At 42.9% G+C, this 20,277-nt stretch overlaps 2 protein-coding genes across 5 annotated transcripts in view; one reads left to right on the top strand and one right to left on the bottom strand.

Annotated features, from left to right (window-relative positions):
• MCM9 (minichromosome maintenance 9 homologous recombination repair factor) overlaps nucleotides 1-20,277 on the top strand; it is a 57,563-nt gene that overhangs the window by 22,187 nt on the left and 15,099 nt on the right. The window contains exon 8 of one of the 4 annotated variants that reach the window (XM_074862372.1): nucleotides 13,239-13,381. The exons of the other annotated variants lie outside the window; for them this stretch is intronic. Within the exon in view, the coding sequence (XP_074718473.1) occupies nucleotides 13,239-13,288 (50 nt within the window). The 3' untranslated portion in view covers nucleotides 13,289-13,381. Of the gene's footprint in view, nucleotides 1-13,238; nucleotides 13,382-20,277 lie in introns of those variants that run through there. 4 annotated transcript variants of the gene reach the window in all.
• Nucleotides 7,406-18,898, bottom strand: ASF1A (anti-silencing function 1A histone chaperone). The gene is made up of 4 exons (XM_074862374.1): nucleotides 18,533-18,898; nucleotides 14,783-14,898; nucleotides 10,128-10,304; nucleotides 7,406-7,830 (listed from the first exon to the last, which is right to left on the bottom strand). The coding sequence occupies exons 1-4, from the start codon at nucleotides 18,639-18,641 to the stop codon at nucleotides 7,618-7,620; spliced, it is 615 nt and encodes a 204-aa protein (XP_074718475.1). The 5' UTR covers nucleotides 18,642-18,898; the 3' UTR covers nucleotides 7,406-7,617.

The following is a 20,277-nucleotide window of genomic DNA, read 5'->3' as shown; positions in this document are numbered from 1 at the left end:
TTTGAGGGCGAATTCCAAAACACTGGAGCTGCCCGCTTGAGTCCATAAGAAGAAATCTTATTAACTCTAGTTTAATTTCAGGGAACGTTTCCATGGCTATAACTGCTGGACTAAAGCGTTAATTTCTAGCCCAGGAGTTTGGATGTAGTTTGAATTATTTTCTTTGCCTTCCCTGTGGAAGGAGTGTCTTACTTATGAATATGTTTGTAACACTGATTCTGTCAACTTGCTCTTCATGCAGAAGCTCCAGATGATGAGTTTAAAGAACTATTGTTTTACTTTCCTTGTTGTGATTGCACACTTGAAATTACCAGTTTCTGCTTTCTCATGAGAGGAGAGTCCTAATGCACATTTTCCCCTCCAGTGTACAAAGACTAAATCAGTAAGTTCCACTTTCAATTAGTTCCTCATTCTATATAAAAAGCAGTCCTGATTGCAGTTTAATTGCTGGGTCTGGGATTACAGTCCACAGAGGCCAAAAGACGCACTTGAGATTCGGTAAACCCTGGAGAAATGCTAAAAGCTGTCTTGGATTTTTCTTTTTAGAGAAAACTGCTGATATCTAACCAACCTTTGGTAAGATTTTGTGCATGAACACGTCTTGTACCCTTTACCTATCCAGCACTGTTGTAGGACACGAGCTATTTATCAACCGTAGAATTAGAATTCTACTTCCAAAACTGTCCATCATATCAGATTTCCCTGGTTTTCCATACAAGCATTTATTGGTACCAGGACAGCATACTAGCTCATTAACATTCTCCTTGTGCGAAAATTCCCTTTCTTTCCAGCTGTACCTTAGGTATCATGTGCTTTGAGATCCACTGTGATCCCTTAGGGCCCTGCGGTGTCATGTGCCCACTGCAGCCCGTTACCCCATCTGGCCCTAACTGGAATTGCCTCGTAGAATTTCAGAAAACAGCGACCTGACTCCACAGCTTGAGTTGCTGTTGGGCCTCTGCTCTTTCAATCAGGTTCCTACCTCCCCCAGTGCTTTTTAAACAAAGTCTGTGCTTCATCAGATGTGTTCTGCCTGATTCAGAAAGTATCACCCAGGCTAACACCCTGCTTTCTTGTTCTAGTGAATCGGTATGGAAGACCTACATCTTTCATATCCTACCAACAGGTTCAAGTTGCCTGCATGCTGCAAACAGCACTTACCAATAATCTATTCTCTGTTTTGGAAAAAACACAACTTTACCTCCACTGTCTAGATAGAGTTTCTGAGTTTACTTGTTTTATTAGGTTGCCTTTCTTGCGAACACTTAGAAATTTTCTGTTGAGAGTTTTCTGCAAGTTTAGGACTTCTGTGAGGAACCAGGGTTCGTTCCTCCCACATCTCTAATGAAAGCTGGCAGCCAGAAGACCAGCCCACGTTCAGCAACTCAATGGCAAAAATTTCTTTGACCGCTATAGGACTTTCTGATTTTTAAATAAAAGACAGGGGAACCATCTGTTCCACTGTCTGGTTCTGTCTACGCAGTGTTTAGTTTTTTTAAAGGCCTGGTTCATTCTCCTCAACTAGCCACTCATCTGAGAATCACAGGGAGTCATTCAGGTACCTTTAATTTTTAGAAACTGATACATAGTTTTCCAGAAAGACAGAGACTTAGTGAGGTTTAACATAATCTCTCTGGGTTCCTACCACCTTACTACTGAGTTTAACCAACTGGTTTGCAGTCCCAGAGCTATATTTGGATGAGATAATCACTAGTAAGAAAATATTTCATCTGCCCCTGGAACTTGAGGGCTGCAGTGTTTGATGCCAGAGGGACAGGAACCAATGCATGCCTGCTGCTGGCAGGTCTGGAGCTCATGGACATCTGGGCCAGAGTCATTCTGCTGCTTCCTGGTGCATATTTGGCCGTTCACATTTCTGCAAAGTTTTGTTTGGTGTTGTGTCCCTCCACAGATGGACTGCTTAAATTTTGTGACGTGTATTTAGAACAGCTTGTCTAAAAATCTGGGAGACTATCAGCTGTTTCTCCAGCTCTCCAGTTCTGTACAATATGCCTTCCTGAGCTGTATGAAATGCAGCCTTCTGGCCTCTCCTCTTATAGCCTCTACAGAGCCTTGAAAATCCTGCCTTTCTGCTGACATTTTGCAATGTCTAACATTGTCCGTATCATGCCAACAGCAGTTTGCTGCTGTGGTTTTTTTCTTTTCATTGAAGGCAACTAACTCAAGGGGAAACCACTGCTTTTCTTTCTCATAGCAAGCCTCTCCCTGCTAGGCGGGCTTCAGGTGCTAACAGTTACCTCTCTTCCAATCTATTAGAAACCAATTCAAAGTGACTGACATGAGCTGTCCAGCTATGGTTATGAGTCCATAGTGTCAGTATCCTGAGGTACACAAGACAATGAAACCAGAGACATTTTTCCTGGTTTGTAGATCCCCAAACTGTCCCTGAGCATTCCCTAGTTGATACAGGCCGAGACAGTGCCAGGGAACAGTTTTCCATTGTGGATCCACGCCCTGTCTCTGATGAGGTTATTAATAGAGATGCAGCTTTTAGGCCACTCTTCTTGGATCTTCTCTTCTACCACAAGAGTCTTCAATGTTTTCCTGAATTGTCATAATTGTACGTGAATTTGAAGTGTTTTCTATCAGCATGTACCTTGAAAATATTTTCCTGAGAGCATGACTTCATTCGCTTTTCCTTAAAACAGTTGGGGCTCAAGCTGAAGAGGCCTTAACTCTGTAGGAAGTCTGCTAGACTTCTTGAAGGAATGAATTTTGAAGTTGTGATCAAACCTCATCAGAGATATACCACATCTGTAACAATTTCTCATCTCTTGCAGATCCTTGAATTCCCTTAATTTCCTCTCAGTAATGCTGCTCCAAGATGGCTTTGTCCTGAGACAGAGCTTACCTTGACTACCTGCGTGCAAAAGATTATTTAGCAAAGTAGGTATCTGTCTTCAGAAATTTTGGTCTGTTCATACATCTATAGCTGAACACCTGTAGTTAGGATGGACAGGAAATACTGCAGGAGCAACACCTTTGCCACGCTGGCTGGAGGTTTCAGTTCTTACGCACTTCTGGTATAACAGATCCAGGCAAGGCCTTCATCAGACTTTTTACATCCTGTTGTTGAAATGGCAGGCATTGCTAGCAGTTGATTTTTGGATGGGTATCGTATGTCTTCAGGATTCTCTTTACCATACCATAAAGTCCCCGATTCTTCCCAGTTTGTATCAGCATAGGTCTGCCCCACCTCCCATGTGAGATGGGACAAACTGGAGGACCCCTTTATGTTGAAAGGTAGGCCTCCTTATCTCATGGTCCAGGGGTGTTTTGGAGGAAGACCCAAGAACTCCTTAAAAGTTCCTGACATTTCAGCCAGTTCTTAACACTGCTGTTAACACATAGCTGTTGTCTCTTCCATCTGGTGTAGCCCTCCTGCAGCACACAGACCTCCTTCCTCTGACATTCTCTATCTGCAGGGAGGCCAGTCACATCCCTCCTGCCACGGACAGCGAGTACCAGCCATGCCTCCAAACCAGCATTACCAAAAGTTGGAGATGTTGAAGTGTATCCTCCCTTCATCCCCTCCTGAAAGGCCTTTGCTTTGTAAGTTCCAGATAGAAACCTGGGGGTTTGCCTTTAACAAAGCCTCCCTAGTGACTCCAGCCAGCTCTTCTTCCTTGGACATTCTTTGCCTAAACCAAAAATCAAGCAAAAATCCCTCCACCTGTCTTTTGCAGCCCAGCTCTCAATATCACACACTACAAGACCAGCTCTTAGGAAGCAGAACTTTAACTGGAAACATAAATACAAAAGGGAAGGCCTAGCACAAATACTGACAAACACACACTGCCAGCCCTTACAGGTAGTTGTCAGTTTTGTTGCATCTTCCCGCTGGCACTGAGCAGAGCCTTCTAGCTAGAAACAACAGGAACAATTAACCCATCATCTCCAGACCAAACTTCTATGGCTCTCAAAAAAATGAGAGAATCTGCAAGCTTGCAGACCACTGTGCTATGGATAAGGGGTAGGGTAGTTAAGTATCTCCTGCAGCTGCCCAGAGAGAAGCCACAAGATTTAGTTAACTTTGCTCTTTTTCTGTCTCTGGTAAATGAGGATTTGCCAGGAGTGCATGCATAAGGCATTTTGGATTTTTTTCCTTTTTCTCCCACCATTTTCAGATGGCAGTGGACAATCTTTGTCTAGCTGCAAGTGGCTAGCCTACAGTCTGACATGACTTCCAGAAAATCAGCAGTTGAGACCCTACAAAGAAAATAATGGACTGTCAGATTAGATTTGTCTTTTTGATTTTCTCAATCACACGTCAAGAATACAGATTGTCTGGCGAGCTATAAACTTAAGTTACTGTGGTTATTGTAGCGAAGTTCTGAGTTGCTGCAGTCTTGAAGATTGGTACTACGGGTTGGCTTTTTCAGTGGAGCTTTGTAGAGCCACTGGACAGGTTAAATTTCAACAGCCTCCATGACGATGGAGCTGGCGCCTTTTTGCCCCCTTCAAACTCAGACTGGCATAGTGATTCAGACTGAAGGTGATGCATGAACAAATCATAATGACTGGAAGACGGACAAGTTTTTTTCAAGCTAGACATAAAAAACCCCACCCATGTTTTTCATCCGTAATGTTACCTTGTCTGAGCCATTTACTTCTTTGTACGTGAATAACCTCTGATAAGCGTTATGACAGTCTTCTAATGGAATTGAATCTATCCATCTGAGGTAAAAATACAGTGACATGCATCACCAGTCCTGTCAGCAGAATCTGTAGCATTCCTTTGCATCTTGGTGGTCTCTGCAAGTGGAGGTTCGTGGGAAGGTGAGCTCATCTTTGACCTTGAAATCATAATGCTGTGCTGTCTGCCCTAGCTATCTATGTCATGTACAGCCCTGCTGGTTCAAAACTTTCAGAGATCATGGACAAAGTCTTTACAGAGATGCCTTATACACACTGTAGCTTTTAATACCACCAAGTCTCTGTGGTGATGTTGCCTGATGATCAGACCCAAAGCCTCTGGAGTACTGGAATTTGGTTTCTCAAATTCCACATCTCTGGAATGGGATTTTTCCAGGGAATGTCAGAAGACAACGTGTATTGATTGCTAAGATCTGGACAAAGTTGTAGAAGACCTGAGAAAGCATCCAGTCTCTCAAAAAGCATAGAAAGACCATTTCTCTTGAAAAGATCATGAGCAGCTCTCATGAGGTATGGTTGTTCTTCTCCAGTTTTCGCCAAGCACAGTAGGGTTATTGTTTTCCTGTAACAGGGTCAGCTCTATCTAGGATGTGTTAAGTGTTTCAGGTAAGGTAGCGCAAAATTCTCTTGCAGCATCACACCATCCGGGCTAGCTTGAAGTTTATTGCACCCAAGTTCACATGCACAGTTGACTTTTTTCCTCCTAAACAAAACAACAAATCTTCACTTTCTGATTTCTCTAAATTTATGGGTTTGCTGGGTGACATAGTTTTGCTGACTGTATTTTGTAGTTGATTCTGCAATAGTAGTAATACAGTTTGCTTCCATCACTTTGTGGCATATGCTTCTAAGAAGCCTTCAAGCTACTGATGGATGGATTCTGGTTACAGCTCGTACTTGATCATGTTTTCATTTGAATCTTCAACAGGTGCAAGGGTTTGGAACACTACTACAGTAGCTTTAGCTGAAGGCAGACTTCATTAGCCTGCCAATCTTTCAGCAGATGACTAAGCTATTTACATGCTTACGTTTAAGAGATATCTTAAATAGATTTACAAATAGAACAATAAAGTGCATGAAAAATCTCCAAATGTCACTGTAGACCTTTAAGTTGCAATATAACTGAAAATTGAAAGATCTTTCTTAAAAGTTCACATAATTTCAGCCCTCAAGTAAAGCAACTGCTGGTTTGGGGGACCAGTTCTTTGTGTTAAGTCATACCGTTATTAGAGTGTTAATATTTTTAAATTGCTAATCATAATTTTAAACAATTACAGAGAGATTTTTTTAGAGCACACATTAGAATTAGGGTTCCAAATATTAATGGATTCCATTCAGCTACCATACGTACTGCTGAGTTTCCATGCAAGAAACAAACACGTGCATGTACATTCAGATCAGGTCATTCCTTTCTGCTGTAAAAAACATACAAGTTTGAAATTAAGACAATTTCACTAATGATGTGGAAAAACATTAGTGCTAACTGCTTGGGACATCTTCATCCCTATTAGAGAATGCAGAAAGAGAAGAGAAAGCATTCTATTTTTATTCTGAGCTATACTGTCAGTCATCAGGAAATCTCCGTTTTTTAAGGGCCTGGAACCTACAAGGGTTCACAGTTTGGGCAGTTACTAATAACTAGCAGAACTATATTCCTGTAATCTGACATGACAGATTACAATTTTAAATGCACATATAGTCATGGTAAATGTGTAAGGCTAACAAGGATTGGAAGGAGTAAGTAAATTGTTAGTGTCATAATAATGTCTTAAGTCTTTAGAATTTACTGCTTAGTTCTTTTTATCTTCAAGGATGCCTCAGGTAATAGGGATGTTTCAGTGCAAGAGCTCCAGGGCAGGCAATGTGTTCTTGAGTGTGTCAGGCCTGCCACAACAGGGTTTAAATCTTGATTTGTACCAGCGCACAGGAGTGCCTTACAGGGTAGAGAGAAAACAGGAAAGTTTTCAATTCCAGATGTTTCAAAAAAAACTTAAAAGGAAGCATCTAAACTCCTTATTACTAGTTAAAATGACTGCAAAAATAAAGCATACCTGAAAATAAATGTACCAGCCAGCAGCTGTATGTAGTAAACTTGCAGAAGAACATTTTCTGGATACTTATGCTATTCCTTTTGATCCTTTAAATTTTCTAGTATTTGCTTGAATCCTTCCAACCAATTCTGTGTGCTATTTTGGTGACTGAAAAAGGGTTCTTTCCCGAGATACCCACCCAAATCCACATGAAACATTGTTCCTAACAAACCAGTCTGACTAAACAGCAGCAGCAGGAGATTTAAAAAAAAAAAAAAATTCCTAAAATCCAAGATAGCAGATGGTAAATCTCAAATTGCATGCTTTAAGTAACAAGTATGTGCCTTGAAAGGAAAAGAAGCTTGCACCTAAAATTATACTATGCTGTCTGCTTTCACAGCAAGAGGACATTTTTGGACTTTTTTTTTCTTGTAAGAGATAATTTTTTTTTTTCTTTGCACTTCATCTAATGACAGTTTTGTTCTTAAGCTGCTATTAAAGGGCACTTTATATTTGGCAATCTGGGTATCAGAGATAAGGACATGGCATTATTCCTTCATTTTGCCTGAATGTTTTAACTTCCAGTTTTTTAGCTTTTAATAGTGCTTACAAAGTAAAGGGGGAGGGGGGACCATATGTATACTTTAATCAAGTTAGGTTTAGACCACATAGAATAACACATTAGAGAAAAAAGGCAATTACTTAAAAATAGTTGTATTTATATTCCACAATTTGCTCAAATACTGTTTGTTTTTTTGTTGTTTGGTTTTTTTTATAAACTTTCTACAGGATGTTTTAAAACAAGTTCTTCACATTGCTTGTCAACTATGTACTTATGGAATTTGAGGGAAATAGTTCTGGTTGTTTTTACAGTTTAACACATGTACAGTACCAAAATGATGGTGGTTAGTCACATGCAGTCCATATGAGAGTCTAACATAACATTTAATGAATTTTCTGATGTTGACCACCCCTTTGATGCTGAAGGTAACGCATCTGTAGAAAGCAGTGACTGTAGATTTGGGTTACTGCTCTCTGCATCTTCCAGTTTTTCAGTGTTGTCTTCCCAATTAATGTGGAATCTTGTGACTCTGGGATTAGATGCCAAAATATTCCTTTGAAGCTGGGAGAGAAGAAAATATATGGATTATGTAATGTGTACATCTCAAACTGGAGTTCACATGCATATACATTTTTTGCCTTTTACTCCCCCTAGACTTGTATGCGTAAAACAGGTTGTTTAAAAACGTAGTTCATATAAATGTGAATGTATAGGTACTATCTATGGATCAGAAACATGCTTACACAAACACACCACTCATTCATTTACTCTAATATCCTACTCAGGAAAGTAACTGCTTTGAGAGGGGATTTTTAACTGTTACATGAGTTCAAGGCTGTACAAGAACTCTGCAAGTAAAGTGCAAGTGTTTACTATTTTAGTCAGCTTTTAGTAAAGCAAATGACTACCCCCCCAAAGATTTTGCAAACCACAGTACTTCATAAAATTTTGCATCAACTTTATGGTGTTTGCAATAATTGTATCAATTCTATCAACTGTCTGTCTTCATTTAAGAGTACAACCTATCCTTGAATTAAATCACTATGCTCTAGATTGATTTCATTAACTGAATTTTAATTTGTCTACTAAAGTTTTAAAGTAAAAACATTACTTAGATTTAGAAGATACTAATATTGTGGCAGTGGAAATGCCTAGACATGAGTCATATATTTTATTCTTAGGCCTGGCCTTAATTTTCCTTTGAAAACATGCTGTATTTGTTTATGTATGCAGCAAAAAAAGAAAATGCTCACTTTCTCTTAATCCTTCACCATTTGCAAGATAATATATAGTTAACTGGAGGATGGCAAGTTATCGCCACTGGCCACTCATTATGAAAGTTAAGACTGACCACAGGAAAAGTTTGCTTTGGTAGTAATGTTGATTTTATTCTCCAAGGAAGTGCATTCTCATTCAGTATTTCCCAACCCCTTATGCAAACTAAGAAGACCATTTCTTTTCTTGAACGTAGTAGGGTCTATTACCCATCAATTAATCAATTTAATAACCTACTACTTGAATTTTTAAATCTGTCCCAAAGTCACATTAAGGACTTTTTATACAAATACATGATAGTTTCTGCTGTTCTTTTTCACAGCAGCAGAGCTAGCTTTTTATATAAGCGGAAAATTAAGACAAGTAGTTCTAGGCATTTCTAAATGGAAGTGCTTAAAGGAAGTCAACATTCTGGCATTCACACTCCAAAATAACAAATAAGTATATGATTTAAATGAAAGAAAAAAAGAAAGGAACAGATTATAAGAATCCTCAAAATTAACCATAATTTAGAATTTTGAGAACATGTTGAACATCTGATCCCTGAAAATTAAGTTAAGCATAGAAAATCATTAGCGACTTTTAAAAACCAATTTACATACCAATTCAAGTTTAGTTACATTTGAAAATCAGTTTCAGGAACTATGGGGATTATCTCTGTGCTAGTCATTACAGTACATGCATTATCCCATTCACTTCTTCATATATCCAGTCATATAATCAACGCATACTTGAAAAATAACAAAAGTTTTCGCTATCACACAACTTCAGAACGTGCATACACATGTAAGTCAGCTTTCATAAAGAGAAAACCCAACTCCACAAAATCTTCCATGAAAACAAACCCAGATGCTGTGTAGAACCTTGTGTTTGTACAGTCTGCCTGGGTAGAGTATTTCACAGGATTTTGACTAGTTTTTGATGTTCAATTGATCCCTCTCAAGGTATTAGGTTCCAAATAATTCTATTTCACATCATCTTTTAATTCTAGTCCTGGTTTTAATTTTTACCATGAAGGATATGTATTTTTTAAACTTGATCTGTATACTTCTGCAGTCAAGTTGTCCACTGATCACATAATCATCCAATCTGCTCTTACCAGGTTACCCATCATTTCGCTTTTTATATGTAACTTGTTCTTCAGTTCAGTTGTTACTGTTTTGCAGAAACTGCAGCTCTAACACTAGAACAGCTGGAAAACAACTGTGTTAAATTAATACTTAAAACTTAGTTTCAGGTTGACTGTCCTAGAAAAAAAACATTATTCAGTTTTTCTGAAGAACAGAGCCACTTTGTGGTGCAAATAGAGGGAACCCAACAGTTTATTTCACACAGTCAGTGTAAAATAACGAAGTCCAGCCAAGACTTCAAGCTGGTAGAAACTGTTGCACGTTTCTCAGTGTTCTCCAACTTCATGGCAACTAACTACACGTCACTTGTAGTTTGTCCCCCCAGGTCTTTTCTATTATTTGATGCCTCATTCCACGCACTTTATGGAATCACTTGCGGTTTGATTTTGTTTCTTAAAAGCCTCTTTCTATAAGCATACCTTTGATATATGACTAAAACAGAACATGCATTACCTTAGAAAAATCTGGCTTTACTGGTGGATTCTCTCTCAGTTCTGTTTCAGTATATTCGTTGTTTACATAGTAGCCAACTCTAATAAATTCTTGACCTCGATAGGTGCATGTAATTAGCACAACTGTTACACCTACTGCATCTGCATCTGGAATAAGCCCTGGGTTAGGTGCATCAGCCTAAATGAAAAAGGGAAAGATGGATTAAAATAAAGTTGGTACCACATGCCTATCTAGCAGAGGGATCTTAAGTAGTATATCTTAGCAGCTGAGTAGTGACTGTTTAAAATTGTTCAAGTTAACCAGAAAATACATTGACTTTCACAACACCAACCCCAAATTTAGGATACTATCCTCTAGAGACTGAATTACTTAGAATACAGTAATACTGTGTGCTGACATTTCTCATGGGTGACGAGACAGCTTTGATCCAAAACTGCTTTTAAATATATGATCAGATGAACTGTTGTTCGACCAAGTGTACTAACGTCCCTCCAATTCTACAGTGCCATCGTTCTCCAGCCCATCTTGGTAATTTAGTAGAATAAGGTATTTTTTTTTTGTAACTCTGAGATTGGATTGCTCTGTATGTGTGTTTTTAACAAGATTAAGCCCTTAAAAATACAGACTGCAATTTACACTTCAGCAAGAGCAGGGACAGGCTACAGTGAGGTTTGAGCTGCCCCACAGACTTCTAGGAAAGGAATAAACCACCCTTTCTCTTGCTTCCTTCCACATGCCTACATTTGTTAAAATGTATGCAGTTAAACACATCATCGCTCTAAGACATCTGACATTTTCAGACAGGACGCAATCCTAATTAACAGGCAACTCTTACAATCTTCCTCAACGTCCTTACTTACCATGGCTCTGCAGTTACTAATAATAAATAAAATTTGCCTTGTAAAATGTGGCTCACATCAGTCCCTTAAAATGCCTCCTAACTACACATTCACTGGTAAGATGTGATGCCTCATTCTGCTGTAGGATTTAAAGTAACAGCCATCTAAGCATAAAAGAAACAGCTTCATATCTACAACTTTACATGAAGATCTGAAGCCAGCAATGAACACCTGTGTTGCAAGGACAAGTAAGTATTAACAATATATGTTAGAATGGTTTTGGTTTAATGACTCCTGCCTAAGGACAGAGGACAAATGGTAGTAATTCCTGCTGTCTCTCTCATCCCTACTTTTCTGTAGTATTTTTATGCTCCAGGAGCACCGTGAAATTTGGGAGCTAGTGGTCATGCAGCATTGGCTTCTGTTCCTTGCTACTTCAGTTCTAAGCCTTCAAACCAGTCTAGCTTTTTATAAGAAGCTGTAGACACTTCGCAGAAGAATTAGATGAGTCAGACCTCTCAGGTACAAATACACCAGAGGGAAGAGAAGCAACTAGGGAATCAGGTAGAACACAACTTCCTCCAGCCCTTGAAGGGAACAGAAAACATCCAGTGGCTTTACAACTTGCACAGGGGAATGGAAAAGATGACCAAGGAACAGAACAAGTGTAGAAGCTTCAAGAAATCACAAGAACTGCCAATATAGAGGAAATCACTACTTTAATTCGGTAGTCTTGTTCTAACAGTGCCCAGGACCATCTGATTACTTGAAATTCCACAGTGGGCAGTTATAGACTAATGTACTGCAAGAAGACACTGTTCCATTTAACCCCCCATGCAACTCAGCTCACACCCTAACATGGGATTTTAGTTCTTCCAGGCTCCCACTGTCATTTTGTGTCCTGTAATATCCTATAATACAGTTGCAAACGCAAGGAAACAGTCTGTTTTAATCCTACTTAACTCTTCACCATTGTTTTGCTGAGTGGAAAAGGCACTGAATGCTGTTGAAAACTGATTTTTCTCAAATTTTGAACTTCCTGCCTTGGATGTCAAACCTCTTAATTGCCTGGAAAACAAATGATCATACACAGGTGGAAGAAAAAAGAAGAGCTTGGTATAATCAAGTGATAAGGAAGCAGTTGCAAACAGATATTTTGGTAGGCAAAAAGAGGCAGCAAATTAACCTTCGGTATAAAAATCAGTCTTAATACGCCATTTTTGTGCTAGAAATTACTTAAGAATTTTCTGAAATCACTCAATGTATATGTTGTCTTGAATGATCTTGTTTTTCCATGTGATACATTTATTCACACGGCTTTACTGCAGAGTAGGTAGCTAAGGTCGTATCCCCACTTAAAGATAGTAAATTATTTATGTGTTTATATTCTCAAAAAGAAGTTTCTGTGAATTTATTACAAATCCCCAAATGCACAGAGAGAAGGAATCAGGTTTCATTACTTCTATCTTGGTATTTAGAACCAAATAGGCCAAGCTGTGGGCCTTTAATATTGAAACCTTTTCAGATGTTTTAAAAAGAAAAAAAAAAAAAGCTGATTGTGTAAGTCTGAAAAGCACAATAGTTTTCCATCTTTATGTAAGGCTGGCTTCCCAACCTGATACACAGCTTCTTTTCAACAAAGGTAGTTTTATCATCCTTGGTATTTTATCTGTGTAGTACTCCATTTTACTTGCCGTTTCAGCCATTTTCCTATTTAGAAAAATCTACAGCATATTATTAGCTGAAAATTTTATATACCTCCGTAAAGGTCCTTTCCTTGTGCTGTCCCTAGTGAACACAGTCTCTTTTCTTTGCATTATACACCTCCTGCAGTTCTGTGCTTTGCCCCATTCTGGCCTTCCCTTCCTAGTTCTCTTCATCTCCCAGGCTGTTTCAGTTTGGTGAATAAAATGCTTCAGTCATCAGCAAAGGCTTATTGCAGCTCTTTGGGTTTTGGTGGTCTCCTGAGTATAGATTAGTTGAGTCCTAACCTCACCTGAAACCCAGTACTTTTCAAGTCTAACATACTTAGACCAACAGTACTTCCCTAAGAAATAAAAGAGATACTTCATTATAACACAGAAGGGGTACTGACTTTCTTACAGGACCTATTCCAATCTAAGCAAAACGTCTACATATCCACTCCTAATTTAGCTGTAGTGTCAGTTATAACCTGGATACAGTTGACAAGTCCATCTTACAGAAACTGCAAGAGCCGTAAATTTAATTTTCCGGGCCTTCCTAGTCATACAGCCCAAATATGCTTTTTTAGGCACCTGCCTCCTGCTCCTTCCCATCACCATCAACAATGAATCTTCGTAAGTTAATTGAGAACAATGCATCTTTTAAACTAGAAATGTAAATGCCAGCTGATTTCTCTGGATACAGTGCTACAAGGTAGCCCCTTTGAGGGCAATAAAGGATCACCTATTTCTGACCAATTAATGCCATCAGCTGTAATAGCTTGATAATGGAAGAACTGTTAATAAATGATGCATTTGTTACACATCTGCTTTATTTGTAGTGTGGAAAAATTAGGCCCAGCTCCAAAACCAAACAGAAATGTTTCAAGACTGATTTGCATGTATGTGGTTGGTAAATATAACCTCCAGCCTAATCCTATTCCTTTAGCCTGTTCTGTAAGAAAAAAAAAATGTTTCCTGGACCGTACAGGATTAATCAAGATGCCTCACAAATGTTGATATTATTTTAAAACAGTAACTGTAAGACATTTCATTAACGCTTTTTTTTTGGTTTAATGCTCATACTCCGCCATGCAATTGCCATTAGTTAAGTGAATTTATAGTATTTAGAAAAGTAACATGGTTCTTATACAATAAGCCATCCTCAGTTTCAGTCTGATTTTTCTGCTTATGGGTTTTGCTCTCAGTTTACAAGACAAACACTAGTATTTGATAAATAGAGAAAAAAAGTGAGCTAAACCATAGTCTTGATTAAAAAAGCCACCCCCAGCCCCCAAAATTCCATAAGAATTTAGGCAAGTCTGCTTTAGGTTCCCCCCGCCCCCCCTCCCCGCTGACTTAAAATGGAAACTAGAATAGGCTAGTAAGCCATCTTAGTGCTGCTCTTTCCCCGTTTTCCTTCGCTTCATTATTCCTTCTTAGTAACTTCTGGCTTTAACAGCAGTCTTTTATAGGACTGTCACATTCTCCAGAGTTTGCTGGACAGTCTTAATCTACACACTTGTGTCCCAAATGACTGCTATCTACCACTGGAACTCTACTTACTTTACAAACTGCTGTATTTTGCTGTGATTTAGCATGCTTAGCCAAACATCACGGTTGAACATTTGTCCTGCCAAAGAGAAATGAACTCTTGACTGTTCTGGCAGAGTTTTACAATGAATTCCTTGGCCTGATCTTCTCAAGACGTTGTCTACATTAACCCAGTGCTCCCGATTGTCTGAAACTGCCACCAACTGCAGCAGAGTTAAGCCTGATGGTGCTAGCGTAAACTAGGTAACTGGAACTCTTGATTACTGATATAGAATATACTTATAGTGATCTAGAATATATTCCTAAACCAGACTGGTCAAAATTATCAGTAGGTACAGAAACAGTGCTTATATCACCATCTCTAATTATTAATACCACAAGTGAAAATATTACCATGGAAATAGCAGGGGCAAGAAATATCAGCTCATGAACAGACTTTAAAGGAAGGTGTATCATACCTGAAGAGCTGACTGAAGTATTTTTCTAGCTTACTATTATTTTTCAAGTGCCTCTTAGTTTGATACAGTCATCATTAAACAAATTAACACAACCCTTTTAGAAACAGTTAAATCAAACTTACCTGAAATACAAACATGTGTCTGCCCGCAGGAACAGGTCCTACTAAAACAGAGTCTAACACCTGATCATACTCTTCACTTTCAGCTGAACCCACATAAATTATTTTCCATTCCAAATCTACAGCAAAATAAAAATAAAAACACAAAACCATTATTTATCATTACAGTTAAGGATCTTCCACTCTTGCCCATTTACAGTTTTAGGTAGCCTAAAATTGCTGCTTTGGCAACAGGCCTAAAATTACAAGGACCTGTCTTCACTGGGGAAATTTATCAACACCTGCCCCAGTCCTCCTGAATCAGACCATCCCACCATCTCTCTCTAGGCAGTACCGCAGGAATCCCTCTATTTTCATAGTCAGGTTAATTTTCAAATTTTATACAGAGGACAGGGCCCATGTGCTTGTTGGGAGCCGTGTTCAGCGTTTTCTCAAAGTCTGGTGGAATGGCTGCAGCATAGGGATGATGTCTATATACGCCCCTAACACACTGCATGCCTTGAATACTGACTCGCCTCCCCAAAAGAAATTCCCACCTTCCACCTACACACCTCACAGCTTAAATTATACTGACCATGGAAAGTAGTTAATAAGAAAACCCACTGTGTAAGCACCAGGCACACTAACTATGCCCCCATTCCTTCACATATTAACTTGTGCAACCTGAGAAGTATGTAAAATTGTGATAGCACAATTAGATCATATTCTCAAAGATACTGGTGTTTGGATTTCATCCACACCCTGAAATGGAATTACAGGCAAAACAATTTAAATGTAACATTTTGCTTCTTAAAATAATGCACCAAAATCAAACATTTCTTACAATTCCGGGGTTTTTTTAACTCACCCTCTCCACCACAGGTGTTTGAAGTTGAAACTGCAAATTAACACACATTAGCCCTTCCTGGGCCAGCTTTTCACTTTCACTTTTTGATTCAAAAACATGCATAAATACACATATGGAACTAATCTTAAAAGACAGACTTTTGATTATTTTTTTTTAAACAAGGAAAAAAAAAAAAGATCACCATTACAGATAACTATGACTTTTTTTTTTAAATGAAACTGTTGCTTCAAAACTGTACCTTAAAATCTTACATGGTACATATTTAATATTTTTTCCTTACGAAAGGATTGTCTGTACAAAAGCACAAACCTGTACCCTATTACATTTACTTTATTACTATGCTCTGCAAAATCCAAAGGTTTGCATTACTTGATCCATGAGGTCCCTTCCAACCTGGTATTCCATGATTATGGTTTCTTGATGCAGGAATGGAACTTAAGCATAGAAAAAACTTAGCACTTTCAACATAACTTGTCTCCTTTAGGATTGCAAGTCTTTCCTCATTAATGAATTCTTCTTGCTCATCATGTTTAACATCAGTGCAGGTTGGGGGGGTTTAAGTAACATAATTAAAAGGGCTTGGGAAGGGATTTTACTCCTCTGTACAGCACAGCACAACTGGCCAAGTAGTGTATCAAGAGGTTTTATTTACCTTTTAAACATGTAGTACTAACTACTGCCAGTACTGCAGGCTTCTCATCCAGGACAATTAAGAACCTCTGTTGTCAGCATCTGAGTGTAAATCACTACTTACAACAAGTGAGGACTTTTAGGCTAAATTACTTAAGAATATCACACCATCCTGTGCCAGAATTCTAGGACAACAGTATAAAGTTCATTCTAAACCAGTAGTATTTAGTACTAAAATATGACTTTTTAAACATAAATTTTAAATTATACATTTAATAGGTTGATCCAAATGCTGTTTAGGTATCTTGATACGGAATAACCACTTTAAAAAAGAGGGCTGGAGTTCATTAATCTTAAAAATCAGTGGTGCGTAGGACTGGCTGAAAACAGCACAGTAAATAGACATATTAGCACGTGAAAGCTAAGGCAACAACAGCAAATTTTTCATCAAATATAGAAAGGCTACGTTTAATCTTATTTTAAGATGTGAAAGGTAGCAGTGCTCACCCTGAATTTATCCTGTAGTCTAACTTGCATTTAGGTGGGGGAAGGGAACTGAGAGTTTTGCATTAGACCACCTATAATTCTTCTCATCCTGATTGCCCAGGATTAACTCTAACGTCAGAGAGAGGGGAGCACGTCAGGTACAGCCGTGCACAACTGGAAGGAAAGGCATAACGCCTTGTGCCGGGCACTGCCGCCTGCCACAGCGGCTGCCGTCGAGGGGTCTGATGCTGCCATCTCCGATGAGGCCAGACTAGAGGGATCCCGCTAGGGGCAGCTCCAGCTAGCGCGCCGGTCGGGCGTACAGGGGCAGGAGGCTGGCGGCAGAGGCCTAGAGGAAATCCCAGGGTCAAGCGAGGCTTCCCCTGAAGTTCCCGCCAACGCGACCCTCCCTCCCGGCGCCCAGCGCGCTGCCACCGGGCCGGGCCGGGCCGCCGGCACCCACAGCAAGAAAGTGCTCCGGGAGCAGGCAGGGCGAGGCAAGTTTAACCGCAACGGCAGGGAGCCTGCCAGGCGCTATCCCCGCTGGCTTTCCTCTCGCCTTCCCTCGCCCCTCAGGCCGCCGGGGCTCCCCGGCAGCGCTGGTCTCCGCCGGGCCAGGACACATCTCTGTCCTCTTCCCCTCACAGGCAGCCCCGGCCTCCGCTTCCTCGGGGAGCGGCAGCCGCTCGCTCGCACCGCCCGGGCTGCCGGCGGGCAGGAGCGCCCCGCTTCCCCTCCCAGCCCGCCGCCGCCTTCCTCGCCCCGAGCCGCGGCGTTCAAAACTCCCGCCCGAGGGCCGACGCGCGGCCTCTCGGGGCGGCTCCCGCAGAGAGCCGCGGCGCGGCCTACCGGCGGCCCGGCGGGCGGCGCTGCGGAGCGCCGCCGAGGCGAAGGCGGTTCGCGGCCCGCCCGGCTGAGGGGAAGGCGGGAGCCCGCCGGCGGCGCGGCGCGCCCCTCGGCGGGGAGCACGGCCGGCGCCCCAAACTCAGGCGGGGAGTGGGGGGTCCCCGCGGGGCGGCTGCAGGGCGGCGCCGCCGGGGCCGCCCCCCCCCGCCTCTGGCGGCTGCCGGTAACTTTCGAGTGACTTCCAAAAATAGTGGCTGGCGGCCGGCCCCCTCCCCCACCAGCAAGGCTCCGCAGCCAGCGCGCCGTACCGCGCCGCCGGCCCCGCGCACCCACCGCGCCGCTGCACCCGGGGGCGAGTCCGCCCGCCACTGCCTCCCACGGCGATTTAAAAAAAAAAAAAAAAAAAAAAAAAATTTTTTTTTTTTTTTTTAAGTCTTAAAATGGAGCACGAGGCCGAGGAAACGCTCGCTGCGGAGCGTTTTCCGCGGGCCGAGTACCGCCCGGGCGCAGGGTTGCCGGCCGCGCAACAGCCCGACTCCCCGCGGGCGCGGGGATGCGCGGCAGCCGAGCCCGGTTAACCCTCTCCCTCTCGCGCTCCCCCCCCCCACGCACACACAAAGCTGGCAACATGGCTACCACCACTCAAACAAGTTCCTCGCAACTTGAAGCTCGCCTCGCCGATGGCGCGGCGGGGAGAGGCGGCCCCGGCTCGGCGGCCAGGGCAGGCGAACGCCGCCAACTTTCCCCGCCGGGGCTCGGCGAGAGCGGTTTGCCGGCGGCGGCTCGGGCGCCGGCGAGCACATCCCTTCGCCTCGGCACGGCGATGCGGCGAAGGAGAAAACTGTTAAATTGTAGGAGCAGGCCTGTGCAAAGTTTAAGCCTTAAAACCCCTGAAACTAAGAGCCCGGGGTTACAAAATCCGTATCGGGAAAAAATGTACTCACCTTCCGACAGGTCCTCTATGCACTCAAATGTGATTTCGAATTGGAAAGGATTGTAGAAAGGAGAAGGATTGTCCAACACCACTACATTGTTCACCTGAACCTTTGCCATATTTTGAAAAAAACACAAACAATAGGAAGAGCGTGTTAACGCAGCACAGTAAAGTCCAGTGTGTTGGTTTTTTGCAACGCACAAACCCCCGTGCCAGTGCCCGAGCGAGGCTGCAGAGCTGCGACTTGCAGAAACTTTTTTTTCCCCCTTTTATTTACACCAGGAACACTCCACACTGTTTGCAGCTTTCCTATTTCACTAAACTACAGCCCATTCTGCCCTGCTCGCCGCCAGCGCCCGCCCGGATTGGCCGCACGCCGGGCTAGGGCCCGCCCCCCCGAGCGCGGCCGCCGAGCGGCAGCAAGATGGGCCCCGTCGGCCCGCGGCGCCTCGCGGCGGCGCCCCCGCCCGGCGCGCGGCGGAAACGGGCGGCCCGCGGCGGGGCCGCGCCGGGCGGGGCGGGGCCGGGGCCGGGCGGGGCGGGGCCGGGAGCCCGCCGAGGCGCCAGCCCCGGGCGGTGTCGCCCCTCCTCTCCCGTGGGGCTCCGCCATGTGCCGTGGGGCCATTTTTAGGATTTTTTTTTGTTTGTTTGTTTCCCCTGCCTTTTTGTATGGGCAGCCGAGATCGGGGCGAGGCAGCGAGCTGGTTTCGGTAGGGCTTGGTGCTGAGGGGATCCCGGGCGCCAGGGCCACCCCGGCTCGGCGCCATGGGGCTGCACAGGGGATGTGGCTCATGAGGGGCCAACGCCGCGGGGGAGCCGCACGGCCTGGTGAGCCCCGCGGCGCTGACCGCTTGGCCAAAGGCAGCGTGTCAACAGGCAGTGCAGCGAGCAGAGAGCCCGGCGGGTGCCTGACTGGCCGGGCTGCACCCAGAATAAAGGTGCTGTGCGCCCCGTGTGCGGACAGGCTGGCTGCACAGGCCTCGATTCTGCCGTGAATCCACCTCGCTGCTGCTGGAGAGGCCACCCACAGAGGGGCATGTGGAGGGGTGGGAGCGTCTGTTTTACACAGCTGGACTGTCAAAAAGCTATCCCATTCCTGTGTTTGTAAAGAAAGGCTTAGGTACCTAACAGACGGTGAAACAACACATATCCCTGTGCAGCAGCAGGAAGCCCAGAGAGGAGGCCATCTTGTGCGGCAGCAGGAGGACCATAGAGGAGGCCATCTTGTGGCTGCCACACACAAGGGATGGGGAGGAGTGACATAGCACTGTAGCACCAGTCCTCAGGGCTTGTGGAGTGCAACTTGTGTACCCTCCCTACAAGAGGAGGTTCTGTGTGGAAATAAATACACAGCCAGGCTCTAGCAATGCCTGCAGGTTGCCCTTGAATGCAGTGAAATGATGCACAGCAGGAAGGCACGTAGGAGCCATCTTCCCACTTGCATGGAAAGGCCAGGCCCTGCTGGTGGGAGCAGAATGCTGCCAGATCTGCAGTGGGCAAGAGTGCAGTGCCTGGCCCTTGGCCTTCAGCCAAGTTCTCCAAGCCCATGCAAGGTTTGGAAAGTAGATGACACTTTATAAAATAACCTTTTAGAGGTCGTTTTGCTTTTTTATAATTCTGCTATATGATCGACTGCCTGAGTTGTTCAGTGTGGAGTCCAGGAAACCATAAAAGATTGGACACAATAGAGGAAATTCCTCACAACAAGCTGAAGTACATGTTATGTTATCAGGAAACATATATTTCCAGTAACTT

This window comes from Strix uralensis, chromosome 3 (assembly GCF_047716275.1).
Source record: "Strix uralensis isolate ZFMK-TIS-50842 chromosome 3, bStrUra1, whole genome shotgun sequence".
In the NCBI taxonomy this organism is placed as follows: domain Eukaryota; kingdom Metazoa; phylum Chordata; class Aves; order Strigiformes; family Strigidae; genus Strix; species Strix uralensis.
Note: the sequence above shows the minus strand (reverse complement) of the source record. Positions and strands in the feature narration are given on the sequence as shown.